Source organism: Callorhinchus milii, unplaced genomic scaffold, assembly GCF_018977255.1.
Source record: "Callorhinchus milii isolate IMCB2004 unplaced genomic scaffold, IMCB_Cmil_1.0 Scaffold18, whole genome shotgun sequence".
Lineage (NCBI taxonomy): Eukaryota > Metazoa > Chordata > Chondrichthyes > Chimaeriformes > Callorhinchidae > Callorhinchus > Callorhinchus milii.
Genome location: NW_024704759.1, coordinates 13,338,232 through 13,353,667, shown reverse-complemented (window position 1 = coordinate 13,353,667; position 15,436 = coordinate 13,338,232). Strand labels below are relative to the sequence as shown.

The window sequence follows — 15,436 nt, the reverse complement described above, 5'->3', positions numbered from 1 at the left end:
ACCAACAAGGATATATATATATATATATATATATGATTGTTATTTGATATGACTAAACGTGGGAAAGAATCAGGAAACGGACCAAAGCCGTCTGGTGGAGTGACATCTGTGTGTGTGTGTGGATCTGTGTGTGTGTGTGGATGTGTGTGTGTACAGAGTACTATATTCACTGTATTTGGGTATTGCACAGTAATTCCCAGAAGCAGACTTGGGTGAAAGTGGCGTCTGGAAGCTGCTGGGGTGAAATTGACTGGTGGGATTGGACACACGTGCCTCCTGACTCCAACCCCGAGCAAATTTTTTTTTGTTTTTCTGGGGGGTGGGATCGCTTTTTGCATCTGATCCCTGGGCGCTCAGATCAAGGTAAAACTTCGCTGCCCAGTCCATCATGTTGGCAAAGCCCCTGGTCCTTTTGCTGAGCGTCCTGTCGTGTTTACCTGCCCACTCTGGGTCCTGCCCGAGTCGCTGCCTCTGCTTTCGGACGACTGTGAGATGTATGCACTTGATGTTGGAAAACATCCCCGAAGTCACTGCACAGACAACTATCCTGTAAGTAGCCCTTTACTTTTTTTTTCCAACCCACTCACTCACTCACCCACTCACTCACTCACTCACTCACCCACCGAGTTGCTGCTGCTGTTTGGCTTTTTGGGGCTGTTTCCTATCCACAGTAGTCTGTCCCCATTTGTCCTCTCTGCAGCTCTCGGTGAAAAGAGTTTTATTCACCCAAATTGCACGGGTCGATTGCTGTCTCTTACTTTTTAACGCAGCCACTGGGTTTTTAAGAATAACTTACTTTTTTTTGCGCCTCTCCCTGAAAGTTGGGACTTGACTTAACAGTTTCAGGCTGGTCGGTGGAGGCACCGAGTGAGCCCTGGTGTGGTTGGGGAAGGCTCTTCTTTGGGAATAGGATTTGCACTCATACATGTACTTCATTGCCGAAAAGCAATGCGAAACAGTCAGCAATGCCGGTTGTAAAAGTGCGACTTCTTTTTTTATTCCGAGATATTATTTTGTGTGGGTTTCCAGTGGTGCGAGAGGGCACGAAAAGAGAGTGAGGGAGGGAGGGAGTGAGGGAGTGAGTGAGCCGTGGGCTGACTCCTTCCTTCACCGATTAGGTTTTGCATCAAGTGCTATTTACTCAAGTGCTCTGCATTAAATTATAGAAAAGCAAAAAAATATTTATTATATCTTTGCTTAAAGTCTTCTCTCTCTCCCTCCCTTCCCCCCCACCACCCATCACCCTATTTGAAACTTACCAGATTCCAGATGTGGAGTATCAATCCTCCCCTTGCACTGAAATTTCCCAGCTGTGGACTTTCAATGTCACCCCATCTGATTGAACTTTGCCAGATGTGGACGATCAATTGGATTTTTTGGTGGGTGCGTGTGAATTTTGTTTGGGAGTTTCTGGAGAAGTAGATCAATTAGCGTCCGTCCTTCAGGTGAGACGTTAAACCAAGGTCCCCGTCTGCCTCTTCAGGTGGAACGTTAAAGATCTCATAGGCACCTATTCGAAAAGAGAAGGGAGTTTCGCTCTCCCAGTGTCCTGGCAAACAGTCCCCCAAATAAAATTGGTCACTCCAAGACATTGCTGTGCACAACTGGCTGACCTGAGATCTGATCATAAGCTGCACTTTGCGAAGAGGTGGAAACTTCCTGGAAACTTACACCCAACCCTTAAGTTTAAAAAGAAAAACGGCAGATGTTGGGAAATCTGAAATCCAAACAGAAATGCTGGAATTCCACAGCTGGTCAGGCAGCATGGGAAAGTGCAATATATTTCAGACATAACTTCAGATCAGAATGGGAACTGTGGGAAAAGGAAACTCCTATGTGAGACAGAGGAAAGCATGAGAAATTCTGAAATATATTTCAGACATAACTTCATATAATAATAATGATACTTCATTATCAGAATGGAAACTGTGAGAAAGGGGAACTCTTATGTAGGATAGAGGAGAGCAAGTCTAACAAAACGTACAAGTCTTAGTCTTGCTGTTGATTTGAAGTGTTGGGTGACATGTACTCATTGCTCACTGGTTACTTAATAAGAATCCTTACATTTATAAAAGTTGGTACATTTTGATTAAACCGGCTTATTAAACCAAATAAAAATAGTCATCTTAACCTTTCTGATATGGTATTCAGTTACTTTTATGAAGGTTTCCTCACTTCTAGCACACTTAAACTTTGTTTATACAGTACTTTCAACCCCACAGAGATTACATTGAGTTCAGGTCATGAGTCCTGTAGCTCAGTGGTTAGAGCGCTCACCTCGCAAGTGAGAGGACCCGGGTTTGATTCCCGGGCAGGACGAAACCTTAGGCAAGCTTCCTTACTCCACAGCCTCTGTTTACCAAGCAGTAAGTAGGAACCCAGTTGTTAATCAATTGGTGGATCGCTTTTCCGGGGTAATAATCCCTTAAAAAAATAATAATTTGGTCATTCAATCTATGACTGTTTGTGGGACACTGCTGTGTGCAACTGGCTGCTGCGTTTCGCCCACAAAATACAATCACTACACTTTACAGTATATTCTATGAAGGTGACGATTCAAAGACGTCATAAGACGTTATATCAAATGCAAGGATTATTATTATTATGATGATGATGGGAACTTAATGGATCCCTTAGGGTTTTTTTTNACCGAGGGTTGCCTGAGTCTGTTCAGTTGCTGGAAGATATTAAATTATCCGTTGAACATGTTATACAATATTTTGATTTTCAGCTGAAATCAATGGGTGATGTTTATTGATACTAACCCAAATCTCTTGTTTCACAACTGAACATTCACAATGGGGAGTCGTTTTTTGGATTGCAAAATCCAAACATGATTATAACTTAAGTTTGCTATTTCTTGGACATGTTACAATGCCCTGGGTTATAATGAAGCTGTGGATTTGCATCGCGTGGATTGCTTCTTTTTATTGCGTTTTATGTTCAAATAATTAACTGCAGCTTTCCCCTTCCGTGGCTCAGTGGGTCCGTGCACTCCCTGCACGCCGGGAGCAAACAAAAGGTTCATTCTGAGGTCTGTACTGTGTTAGTTCTTGACTTCGCTACTGATACGTGAGATGACGCTGCTTAGAATAGTAAAATTATAAATGTACCGTATCATTAGATACGTCATAGAAAGTCAATCAACAACTTCGTTCTTGTATAATTGTCATCAATCCCGGCATTACAGCTGCCAGCTTCAGCAACCTGCGAGATCGCACAGTTTGGAGCCTCTCTTAGACTTCTTTAGCGCTCCGGGGCGCTACCCTGTGTGAGGGGCGCAATATAAATGCAAGTTGTTGTCGTCGTCGTTGTTTAGGCGAAGGTGATCCGTACAAAATGACCAAAAGACGGTTTCAAACCGACGCACAAAACGATTGAGTATAACATTAATTGTTCAAAATATGTTGAGTTCTGTTTGGTGCCAAGATCCCTAATCCGATCCCATGTGCCCCTCACTCCCCAGATACCTCTTCCTCTTTTCAGAAAGATCTGATCATATGCAGAACTATCTTTCCTTTATAGAACCTGGAAACCAGTCAAGTCCCTACAAGTACCACATTACTGGATTAATCAATTGTTAACAGTGAGTTTGGGAGTAATCAGGGGGGAGAGTTTCAAATTGGGCCACTCATCACTCTGGAAGAGATACAGCACTGTCCTTGTCCCACTTCCATTGAACTTAGTGTCCTCCGTTGCCCAAGTTTTTTCTTAAATAGTTGAAGCTTGGAACACTGTCGTATTGGCTTGCAAGGTAGAGAAATTCTCCAAACATCTGGATGAATTTATTAAAAACAGTGTTTGTAAGGAGCAGAGGCAAGGTACCACTGTGATGTTAATCACACCACCAAATCTGGTAAATACACGTCGCCTCCCCCTGCAGACTCCCAACTTATTATAGTTGGCATTTGGTCATAGCTCAATTTCAAAATCTAGCTGAATAACTCTCCATCATTTATACCGTACTCTTCCCCAATTGCTGTTATTCTGACCCAAATCTGCAACATGGGGTGCAGTGTATTTCACACTTATTTAGTGCTGCTGTACTTGTTACCAATGCAGCGTTGCCAGGAATTTCATAGCGATACTTCCAGTTATTACATACTTCAGAAACAACTCGCTGGCTCTGGGAGGTGTTTCTACAGGATAAAATCATCAGAAACCAGATTGCTTTTTAGAAAAGTGCAGTCAGACCTGGTCCCCCAAAACCATGACTTCACCTCAACAAAAGAAACGTTAGTTAATGTTCATTTGGGTGGTAATGTTTGTCAGTTTTCATCGCAGAAAGTATTTATAATAATAATAAAAATGCTTGCGTTTGATGTAGCACTTTTATCACACCAGGAGGATGTCTCAAAGCGCTTCACAGAATTTACTGTAAAGTGCAGTGACTGTGTATGTTGTAGGTGAACCAACAGCCAATTTGCAATCAGCATTGTCCCACAATCGGCCATGAAATGAATGACCAGGTTTTTTTTTACTGGGGCTTGTTGGCCAGGATACAAGAAGAAACTTTTTTTTCAAATAGTGCCGTAGGAACTTTAATGATCACTTAAGCAGACAGAAGGGATCTGAAGGACAGAAGTGAGTTTGGCATCTTATGTCATCCTTGTCACAGTCAAACTAATCTAATGAATTATTCACTAATTACTTGTTCAAGTAATACACTGTTCCCTGCTTGATTGAAACTCCACTCCCAATTCTTTAATTTAGCAACCAAAAGAACAAAGCATTCATTGACGATTGCATAAAGGTACGTTTGTTCACACAATGGTTTGTAGGATTTCACTATTTGAAAGAAATGATTGAGACCAGCGCAGGTACATAAAGAACATTACACATGTCTACTTCACCGGAGGCTCACTGACTGCCCACATTTACTTCTTTTTCTTTCCTGTGCCATTTTCTCTTTTCTTAGTACTAAAAATATTTATCCTGGACTTTAACATTCACTCCCTGTTACCAACAATTGTATAAATTATTCATTGCCTTCAAATGGAATACAATCCTGTACCTGTGTAGCCTAAGGAACTGAAATACATTACTGTAAATGCCCAGAAATGTGTTGATTTCTGAAGTGAGGCACTGGATTCTTGCTTGCTTGTCCTTATTTAATTGACGAGGAAATGGCAGAAAAAGGGGTATTCTATAGCGAATCACAGAATTAGCGTTCGTAGCGCCTCACGCTTCGAATATCAGTGCTTTATTGCAGTTAGGGTCGCGTGTAGTGACTTTTTTTGTAAGCAAACATGGCAGCTGTGTTGACATTATTAGTAAAGTCTCACAAACTTTCATCAAAGGAATGTATGTGGATCATTGTTGGCCAGAACACAGAAAGAACCCCTGTTCTATTTTCAAAGTCTCAGTGATTTGACAGACGGGGCCTTGGTTTAACCTATTAAACGAAGGACGGCACCTCCTACAACGCAACCTTCTGACCCAGAGGAGCAACAGTTACAAACCGAGCCAAGCTGACACCACTTAAAGAGCCTGAAAATCAATCTGAAAAAGTAATTGTATATTTTGATATGTTACGAGAATCTGACCGTTAAGACTGCACGTTTGGAATTGTAAAGTCTATATTGGCGGGACTCCCATTACCTCGAGTCCAGGTCTGACCATAAGCTCTAATGTTAGATTTGAGGTTTGGCAAAGTTGAGGCTAGTTTTGAATACGTGTTCGACATTCACACAGCTAATACTTGGCTGTGAGCGCTCACAGATTTTACCTTTTAGTTTTTGCACTTTATGGGGAACTGACGCCCAAGACAGCAGAGAAAGGAGTTGCTGTGGATTGGAAGATTTGATCTCAAAAATCGATGATGGGAATCTTTCAGAACAATCATAAACCACTGACACATATGTTGATCACCACAACATACAAACAACTTTGCCTGCAGATTTCATTTTAAAAATGAGCTATTATACTAATATTGTGAAACGGCACCTTATCATGTCGTAGAAACACGTCAAAGCACTTCACAGGGTTTTATTGTTAAGTGTAGTGACTGCGTATCAGCCTGCCTAGTGCTAGTACTCTCGCCTCCTGAGTCAGAAGGTTGTGGGTTCAAGCCCTCACGTCGGGCTTTCAATCACATCTTCTAAGCTGTTCTTGGGCATGTGTTTATTATTATATATTATAATTAAAAATTATTTATTATTATTATTATGTGTTGCATTGTCAGAGGAGTAGTCCTTTGGATGAGAAGTTAAACTGAGGTCCTGTCTGCAACTGCAATTTTCTCTCGTATATGTTTAAGAAACATATGAATTTGAGCGGATTTTTAAAGGGTCAGTGGAAATTAGCATTGTTACTTTTGGGGAAAAAAAACTGGATTAAAAAAAACACTGTGAAATATGCAAGGCAATATTTTCACACTTAAGTGTGTTTCTCCTTAATGTTGCCAAAACTGTGAACATTGGTTTTATTTTTTTTTAAAAAGGCACATGGGAGGATTCAAATAAATGGTCAAGTAATTTTATTATATGACTTCATGAGCCATCACACTTCCACACATTCATTCAATACAGAAAATGTGTACCTTGACTTAATATAACCAACCCTTTCCAGCTGAAGACGGTAAATTTCTTTTCCGTGAGGCTTTGTGCCTCTGCCGTTGGGGAATGTTATTTTCCACAAGACTGAATGAACCCCCAACACAGAGAGGCCTCCACAATGAGAGATTAGCTCTTCTTGACCCCTGCACTGTTTGATTGTTATTCCTTAGCCTGATGTCATTAATTGAGGCCATCTGTGGCAAGCAATTACCAAGTTCCAACATAACCTGGGGCTCTTAACATTTTACACTGTTAGTTATATGCCGTTAATGAATCTCTTCCTCTGCCTTTGCTACAGATATTATTATTACTGTTAAATTTTATTAACCCTAGAATTGGTCACTACACATGTACCGTAAGAATGCAATTCCATTTTAAGAGCAAAGCAATAGACACAGAAATTGTGCAATTTGGTTTCTAAAGCACTTTAATGGTTTGATTGTCCAATGAACCGAGTTCGGGGAGAAGAATTCTCATATTATTGGCAGGTTGAAGGTTAAAGGTTTTTAGTCTCAATCTTTTTCAGCCTCCTCCAAACGGCTCACCAATACTGGACGTAATTTAGAAAAGAGGAGGTTTGTTGAGGTGAGGGTGAGATGGCGTTGTCAGAGACACAGATAGAGACCTCTTGTGGGAATAAATGGGCAGTGCATCTGTGGTCTATGTTCTTTCATAGAACTATAGAGCACAGAAGGAGGCCATTCGGCCCATCGTGTCTGTGCCAGCTCTTTGAAAAGATCTATCCAAATCAATCCCACTCGCCCGCGCTCTCTCCATAAGCCTGCGTAGCTTTTCTTCTAAGTGGTATCTTCAGACATTTCACGTAAACTTGCCGATTCTCACAATCTGACCCAAACTACAAATCAACCAACCGTGTGACATTCCAAAGCCTTCCTACTTTTACAGAAGCGCAATTCAGTTTGATGGCAGCGCGACCCTCATTTCTGGTTCGTTTAAGTGACAAAACTAAACCGTTTCCGTTTTGTGCTTTTGTGCCCATGTACAGCCCTTTGGAAGGTCGCATTCATTGATTTAGTGTCGCCTGTTGGTTTTAAAGAGGAGGCGATTTAAGGGCAAAAAGGAGAAGGTTGTAACTCATGTTTTTAATAAGCTTGCTGTGCGGAATTGATAAACTGGCGCAGCTGCCAACAGTAAATCAACCCTGCAGCTAAGTTTTTATTTTCTCTCCCATTTACTTTGTAACGAAGGTTTAAGCGCTCTTATTAAGATCTTGGGGTCGAGATAAATGATTCAACCCAAAGCAACAAGTACTAAATGGCACATGGAAATAAGGAAAAATTGAAGTTGATGATATAGTGGACCTCACCTAAATCGTATCTCTTGGGACCGTACACTTAACATGACGTGTGAAGAGTATGAGTTATGTTAAACTTGCATAGAATATAGATTCTTGAACGGGATTGGGGCAGATGTACGACTTAGGTGATTTTATGATTTCGACAGATCAGACTTATGCGGGTTTTAATGTAGTAGCATTTCCTACCCCCACCTCTCACAGATCAGGCAAAGGGACTGTTAGTTGAACAAATATGTCACCTTATTTGGCATTTTTTAAGTGAATACACTGTTGTAAAACTCTTCAGCAATGCTCTTGACAAGAGCTGCAGATCATTGCTGTTCCCAGTAATCTGTTTCCCATCTTGCGGAAATGTTCCTGAAGATACTCAGCATGGCTTGCCTGGGGTCAGCTGTTCTTCACCACTTATTATACACACACATACTGGATCCAAGTGCTAAATAGGCAGCAAATTCACAGCGTGATGCAAATAGCTTCATATCCTGCCATGGAGCCATAGGTCACCCATGGAATTACTTTCTGATACTCTTCGGATTGGATGCAAACCCCAAGTTATGTTGTAGAGAATGCAGCAGAATTGAAGGACGTTTATTGCTCTGCCACATTGAAGCATTTATAAATGATTGTTTTTCATTGACTACTATGAGGTTCTCTCTGATTCTCAGCGTCAAGCTTCCAGCAGTTTATTCTCCAGTTCATCTTTTCCTTGTGTGCAGATAGGAATTTGTGGAATACATTCCTCACTCCAGCCACTTTTAAGCCAGCTACATTTTCGTCAAGATCAGTTTCAGTTTTTGTCCTTGTGCTGCTTTGACCTCTGTCCCTTGGTCCTTCATTCTTGCCAATTGCAGAGCTATAAATTAAGAAGCAAAGAGCAGACAGCAGCGAGAGCACAAACGAATCAGCTGCGAAAACAGAACTCACTTAAAACAGGGTTGCACAAGGGAGAGAGACCATGATGCCTAACTATAGCTTTTACATACAGTATATTAGAAAATGTTTCGGGTCAATTAGTAGGCAATGTTACTTTATATAGCTTTAAGTAATATTTGCACTCGGTGGGATGAATTGGAGGAAATTATTAGGTAGAATAAAATATATATTCTGAGAGATACAAGGGCTGGCACCTGAATGGGGCCTTCAACCAAAAGAGTGGATAATTTGTGCTGAGCAGAGGTCAGAGATTGGGATGAAGCCAAACTCCTTTGGCCTTGACAAACCAGGCATGACATCACCGTCCTCCTGCTGTTTTCTGCTGTTCTGGGCTTGTTATTTTTCTCTGGCTCCAATCCCCGCTTTATCTCTTCCGTGGTCTCCACTCTGTCTGTGCCCCAATCTGCATTTCCTTTTCAACCTCATTCTTTCGCCTGAGTTCATTTAGGCTATAGTTGCAAATTCTATTTCAAATGAACCTCCTCTGATGGTGAATAGAAAAAGTTCTCCCTCTCTCCCACCCCACCGCCATCCGTCTGTTGCTGGTGTGATTTAAAGCAAACCCACTGTAAACTTTTCTTATCTGGTCATTTGTTGTAAGACTGCTTATTTTTCATATTTGCTGCATGAAGTTTAATATCCCCATGTTTGACCAGTTACCTATTTGATGACAGCATGACTTAATTTCTTTTTTAAAATATGCTTCTTGTCCAGTTAAGGGGAAGAAAAAANTATTGGTTGGAAAACCTACATGAGCAAGTCCTTTTAATTGTATTGTAAGGTTTGTGCCTATGCATCAAGTCATTAAACATTTCATAGAGTGTCTAGGGTATGTTTGGATGTTTTGCTAAACACTTGAACATCCCCCACTCTTAGATGGTGGTCCTTTTTCTTGAGGTTTGTTCCCTTTTTGTTCAGCAGCTAAATCCTATTCATTGGAACTTCCTCCCAGCCATCTTACGTACTCTATCTGTCTCCAACTAGACACTGAGAGAAACTCCTTTTATTTTTTGAATATTTTCGAGGGATCTTTAACATCCAGCAGAAGAAGCAGACGGGAGCTTTATATTGTCCTGCAAACTTAACTGAAGCAGCACTCAAGGTGATCACAGAGAATTCAACAGGTTGAATAACCCTATCAATATCAATGTATCGATGGAGTAAAGCAAATCAAGAGGAAAGCAGTGAATTGATAGGAAACCACACTAAAATTTAAAACAACACAAAAAGGGTGCTACAAATGGCCTTTGTTTTTTCATTCCCATGCCTGGGGAACTTTGCTGGCATAAACCTGTTCTTCATCCCAACATCAGGAATGTCTGTAATGCAGAAACGTTTTTGTTTTAGATATGAACATCTGGTTCACTGTGTCCAATGTTCTGGGTGCCTGAGATTTAGAAGAAAAACAGCTTGTTCGAAATTTGAGGAGGTTTATGCCCAAAAGTTGTCCAAAAGATTTTTTTCCTAACCTTTTGCAGCTGGTTAGCTAAGATCTATTGAAATGACGTGGATATTATTAGACTTGTTACAATTCGTTATTATTTGGGTTACTTCACCTTGTGAAACTCAATAACCTTCAAATCCTCTTAAAGTATCACCAACCCTATCATCATCTGGTTTTAAACATTGTTTTAAACATATTCGTGAATAATTAACAACTTGAGTAGAAGAAGAAGAATCTTAGCATTAAGTACAGCGTCTCATCACATTGTCGAAGTGTCTCAGGAAGATCTCCACAGATTTATTGTAAAGTGCAGTGACTGTGTATTTTGTTTGCGAACAGGGCAGTCAGTTTGTGCGCATCAATGTCCCACAAACAGCCATGAAGTGAATGAGGAATTTTTACCCGGAGGATTGTTGGGCAGGTCACTAGGAGAAATGAAAGCGTATTTCGCGTAGAAGAATTGCCTCACTAATGGGTTGCACTTTCAGCTGCCAAATGAAATGAGTGCACAAAACACTTGTTTTTAATAATTCATAAAAAAATCAGCATTAAGTGGATCTTAGGATCTGTAATGCAAGTTGTAGAAAAGCAACATTTTTGAGAAACTTTTTTGCATGATATATCTTTTCCGGTGACATGATGGGAGATCACACTTACAACAGTACCAACGGGGGACAGCTGGATTTCCCCCGTTTGTGAAGTTAATCGAATCGTTTGGTAACAGACTGTGAGTGAGCTCGGATACCAAATGGGACTGAGGGGAGAAAATGGGGAGTTTTAACAGCCTCAAAACAATACTCGTCGTTGCAAGTGCAAAGTATTTCGGCATAAGCACACTACGGAAAATGTGCACATTTTTCTGTCAATTCCATGTTTCCATTTATTTAAGTGAGTCCAGCTGTGGCTGAACATTCCAATCCCCCTTACCAGTGTTGGCAAAACAAGTTTTTTTTTCAAAAAAAACAAAAAAAAAATCAAAATGACTTTGGATATGAGCTCATGTCGTGATGAAACTTTTGTATTGTGAGAATATTAAAAAAAAAACCACGTTGTAACCTATTAATCAGAAGAATTATGATCCCAGTTGGGTAGTGGGAGACCATATGTAATAGAATCAGTGAAAGCACCACAAAATCGCTGCGTTCCATTCCTCTGATAAATTCCAGCAACCACAAGTGGCACCAATACAACTGGCTTCCGACAGGCAGACCTGTCTCATGGAATCTTTAAGGGCAGGGGGTGGGGGGGACAGCGAGAGGTGGGAGCAGAGGCCACTGATGAGTAATTCGAGGGTGGGGAGGGCGGGGGGAAAGAGGAGGGGAGAGGAAATATTTCTTCCAAAATGTGGTACGTTTTAGTGTTGCTCGCTCCTTCTCTTTGTAAAATGATCCAGGCAAAGGAGAAGAGGTTTACATTCTGTTCTGCAAACAGATGGAGCTGGAAAGTCTCTCAAGCAGAGGTTCGAAATAGTGTGAGACTAATAGCTGAAGTGCTCAGCTGTCCTTGCACTCCAGTAATTTAAGTATCCCTGACCTGGTGCAACCTCCTGATCAACATAAAGTGCGAGAGCAGAGAAGTCCTGTTAAGTGATCTGCACATCGCATAATTTTAATTAAGTGTAAAGAAGCGCAAGGTAGAATTCATTCCCACAAGTGGCGACCAAATCTGCATCAATAGAATCACTGGATTAATTTTAAAAAAGGGGCAATTTAAAAAAACAGGTAGGATTGACACAGACACACTGCCCGTGCCCGCCTTCTGTGCTGAAATGTCTGTGCTTCCATGCTGAAGTGCTTTAATTTGTTCATGTCCCATGGTTTCTGTAATTTAAGCACATAACATCACGGTGCCGTCCATACGAAATTATCAAGTATGTGACGAGTATCGACTGATCGGGGCGGGTTTGTTGGAAGGTGAAATATATTGGGTGAAAGTATTGAATTGGAAGATGTGGGTTAAAGTTTGCTTAAAGTAGCAGTATATACCGCACGTATGAATAAAATGTACTGGTTCTGGGGCGTGCTAGGGTCAAATAAAGCTGGTAATCTTCACTTTCCAATTGACCATCATGCTCTCCTGAAGTCAGTGTTGTGTTCCTTTGTACTGTTCCGTGATTACTGCCAGTCATCGGATACTTTGCTTCAAGTGATTATTCTACATGTGTGAATGCAGACAATGAGTGCTTGCAGGCCATTCGACTGTAAGGGCCAAGATAAGATAGCTGAAGGACAAATCTGTCTTCACTGGATATTCACTCGAGTAACCTTTCCAGCAAGGATCACTGGATCCTGATCAGGAGTCAGGGTTTATTTATTTTTGCTGCAGCCTTGGGATACCGTGACCAGTTTTAGTGAACTCACCTGTGACATGACCGAGGAAGTCTTTAACTCAGCCCAGCCCACAGATTGAACCTAGGATCTTCCTTAACTGTATGTTGCCAATTGACAGCAGACGAGCTGGACAGGGATTCAAATTTGAACCTGCTAATAATAATAATTTGTGGCGTGTGGAGTTACAGGACTTGTGGAGTCCTGTAGCTCAGTGATTAAGGCACTTGCTTCGCAAGCGAGAGATGTGGGTTCGATTCCCGGCAGGGGGCGAAACCTTGGACAAGTTTCCTTACTCCACACGCCTGATAATAATCCCTCAAGGAAAAAACAGTAAGAAATTGGTCCCTTCAATCCACGACTGTTTGTGGGACGCTGCTGTGGCCAATTGGCTGCCGTGTTTCGCCCACAAACATACAGTCAATTCACTTTACAGTATATTCTGTGAAGCGCTTTGATAGCACATCACAGGCCATTAGCTGATGTGAGAATGAATACTAACCTGATTGATGATCAGAGGTTCCCAGAATTGCTTGGTTGGCATAGGTTGAGCTTTACGTTGCTACTGTAAGCAACTTAGCTCTTTACTTCTCTTAAATTGTGTTTTTTTAAGTGAAGCTGGCGCAATGCCTGCAGCTTGCGCTAACACTTGGTGTTGGATCTTTATTTTGTTTAGCTCTCAGTTTATGTCTGCCGAACTTCCCCCCCCACTCCCCTCCCCCCCCTTAAAGTGCTTTCCTGGAGATAAACAAAAGATTGGTACTATAGAGCCAGCATTCAGGCTGATGACAGAATAGGGTTCTGAACGCTCTTGATTGGTAGATAAGATGAGAAAGGCTATTTCTTGCATGTGAACACAATGCAACATCCATTAAGCATGGGGCTTGTAGAGGCATACTTCCTTTTCAATTTAATCGGTTGCCTTTGGCAGATCTTTCAGCAAGGATTAAGATGACATAGTGGAAAATGGGACATTTCCTGCGCACTTTACAAGCAAACAACATGCCTGCCAGAGCGTATTAAACTACAGTTCTGTATGTTCATGCAAATACTTACGTCGTGTGATGTCAGCTGCTTCAAGCATCATTAACAATCTTATTTGAAAAACAAAGTTTGTAAATGTCTGGGAAATAAAAGCAGCTTCTTGCTTGGTAATATCAGCAGTCAATGAAAGTCGTTTCCTTCCGAGATACTGCTCGGAATATTGTGAGATTTTTTTAGGAGATCTATTTTTCCACCAAAGCTGAAAGCTTACGAGAACTAAGCAAACTTCATTCTCGCTTACGTTGAGAGTAACGTTTATCGCTCCGTGACCTGTTTCTGCTACTCAGCTTTTTGCCTTGATATCAGTTCCTTTAAAAACAATATGTATTGCCTCCCTTTCGGTCTCACCAAAGCCAATACATAAACGAATAGACCAAAAGCCACCCTGGTGTGAGTTACATAAAATGACGTGGAGTAATGCAGTACCAAAACGGGCCATTCAGCACAACCAGTACATGCTGTTGTTTAGACTTAAGCCGCTGCCCTTAAAATTCCCCTCTCCTCTACCCCTCTATTCCCTTCTCCCTCATGTAGGATTATGATATTTGTTAAGGTCCACATAAAGCACAGTTAAATCATCAGCCTACTTAGCTTGCTTTTATGAAGCTCAGTTGTGTTTTTTTTGCAATCATTTACACGTTTTCTTTTATAAACTGAGGTGCTCCCATCTTTTATACCAAGGCCGCAGTGCTTCTCTGTCAAATATTGCTACCACCATAGCTTGAGGAACACTTAAGAATCAATGATGCCATAAAGCGGTGATAGTTGAATTGAAAGCGATTGTGGGAATCCAAGTGATGCTATTGCATTTTCGATTTGTGTTTTATTGATTTTTTGGGCAGGCCTGAATTTATGATTATTGCAAGGTCGTCCTATAAATTACTTTTAAACAATCTGTCCTCTTGCAAGATTATGAATCTTCCTAATCACATCCAAATATTTTAATAACAACAGTCCATCTGTGAGCAAATTCACCAGCTGGAATGACAAAGTTCACATTGTGTGAATTCCACAGGTGAGGATCATTTGCTGCTGCTGCTATTTAACATTCATGGAAAAAATTCCTCCATCGCATCGCTGGTACAACATGTTGCTTTGCAACACAATTTAATTCAGTATTGAGTCACAGATTTCTTTGTTATGCCAGAGAATTGTGGATTGCTCCCAGTCTATGGTATATGATAGACACCCATCTGTTGTTTGTTGGTATGTATTAAAATAACACTTCTGCTTTGCTGTTCTTTATCGAAAACTTACATCAGGTTCCCTGAGAATGACAGATGTCTGGCAGTGTTGGTCCATCATATATTATATATTAAACCTAGTCAAAATCATCTATTTGATTAAAATATTTGCAATATGAACCGACAATAAAAGGGGATGATGCAGCTTATGGCTGTTCTAGCAAAACTCAAAGGCCAACTCTTTTATTAAAAGCACTCTGTGAACCATCTCATATTTCCTATTGTAGTTCAGAGGTTTTGCTTTGCTCTGCTAGTTATCAAGTTGCTTCAGAAAACCAGGCAGCATATTTATCCCTGTCAACAATTACTATTCATGCATTTTTGACTGCTGAATGTTTAAGTTTGTCATGGGAATCTCACCAAGATAAGAATTGGTCATTTTATAAGTTGATGATCAGCTGGTTGTGAATATTATATATATTTTTATGAACACGGATTCTGGATAAATACATAAACTTTCCATTTTTCCTCTAAATTCCTGGGGCAAATTTGGTTTGGTTTGTGTTGCACTGGATTTTTATAACAACATTCAAACCTTACTTTGGTGTCCATGACTGCACTCCACGTCT

At 40.8% G+C, this 15,436-nt stretch overlaps 1 protein-coding gene across 1 annotated transcript in view; it reads left to right on the top strand.

Annotated features, from left to right (window-relative positions):
- Positions 1-185: 185 nt before the first annotated feature.
- Positions 186-15,436, top strand: part of LOC103186298 (peroxidasin homolog) — a 48,098-nt gene continuing 32,847 nt past the window's right edge. The window contains exon 1 of the mRNA XM_007905221.2: positions 186-549. Within this exon, the coding sequence (XP_007903412.1) occupies positions 389-549 (161 nt within the window). The 5' untranslated portion in view covers positions 186-388. The remainder of the gene's footprint in view (positions 550-15,436) is intronic.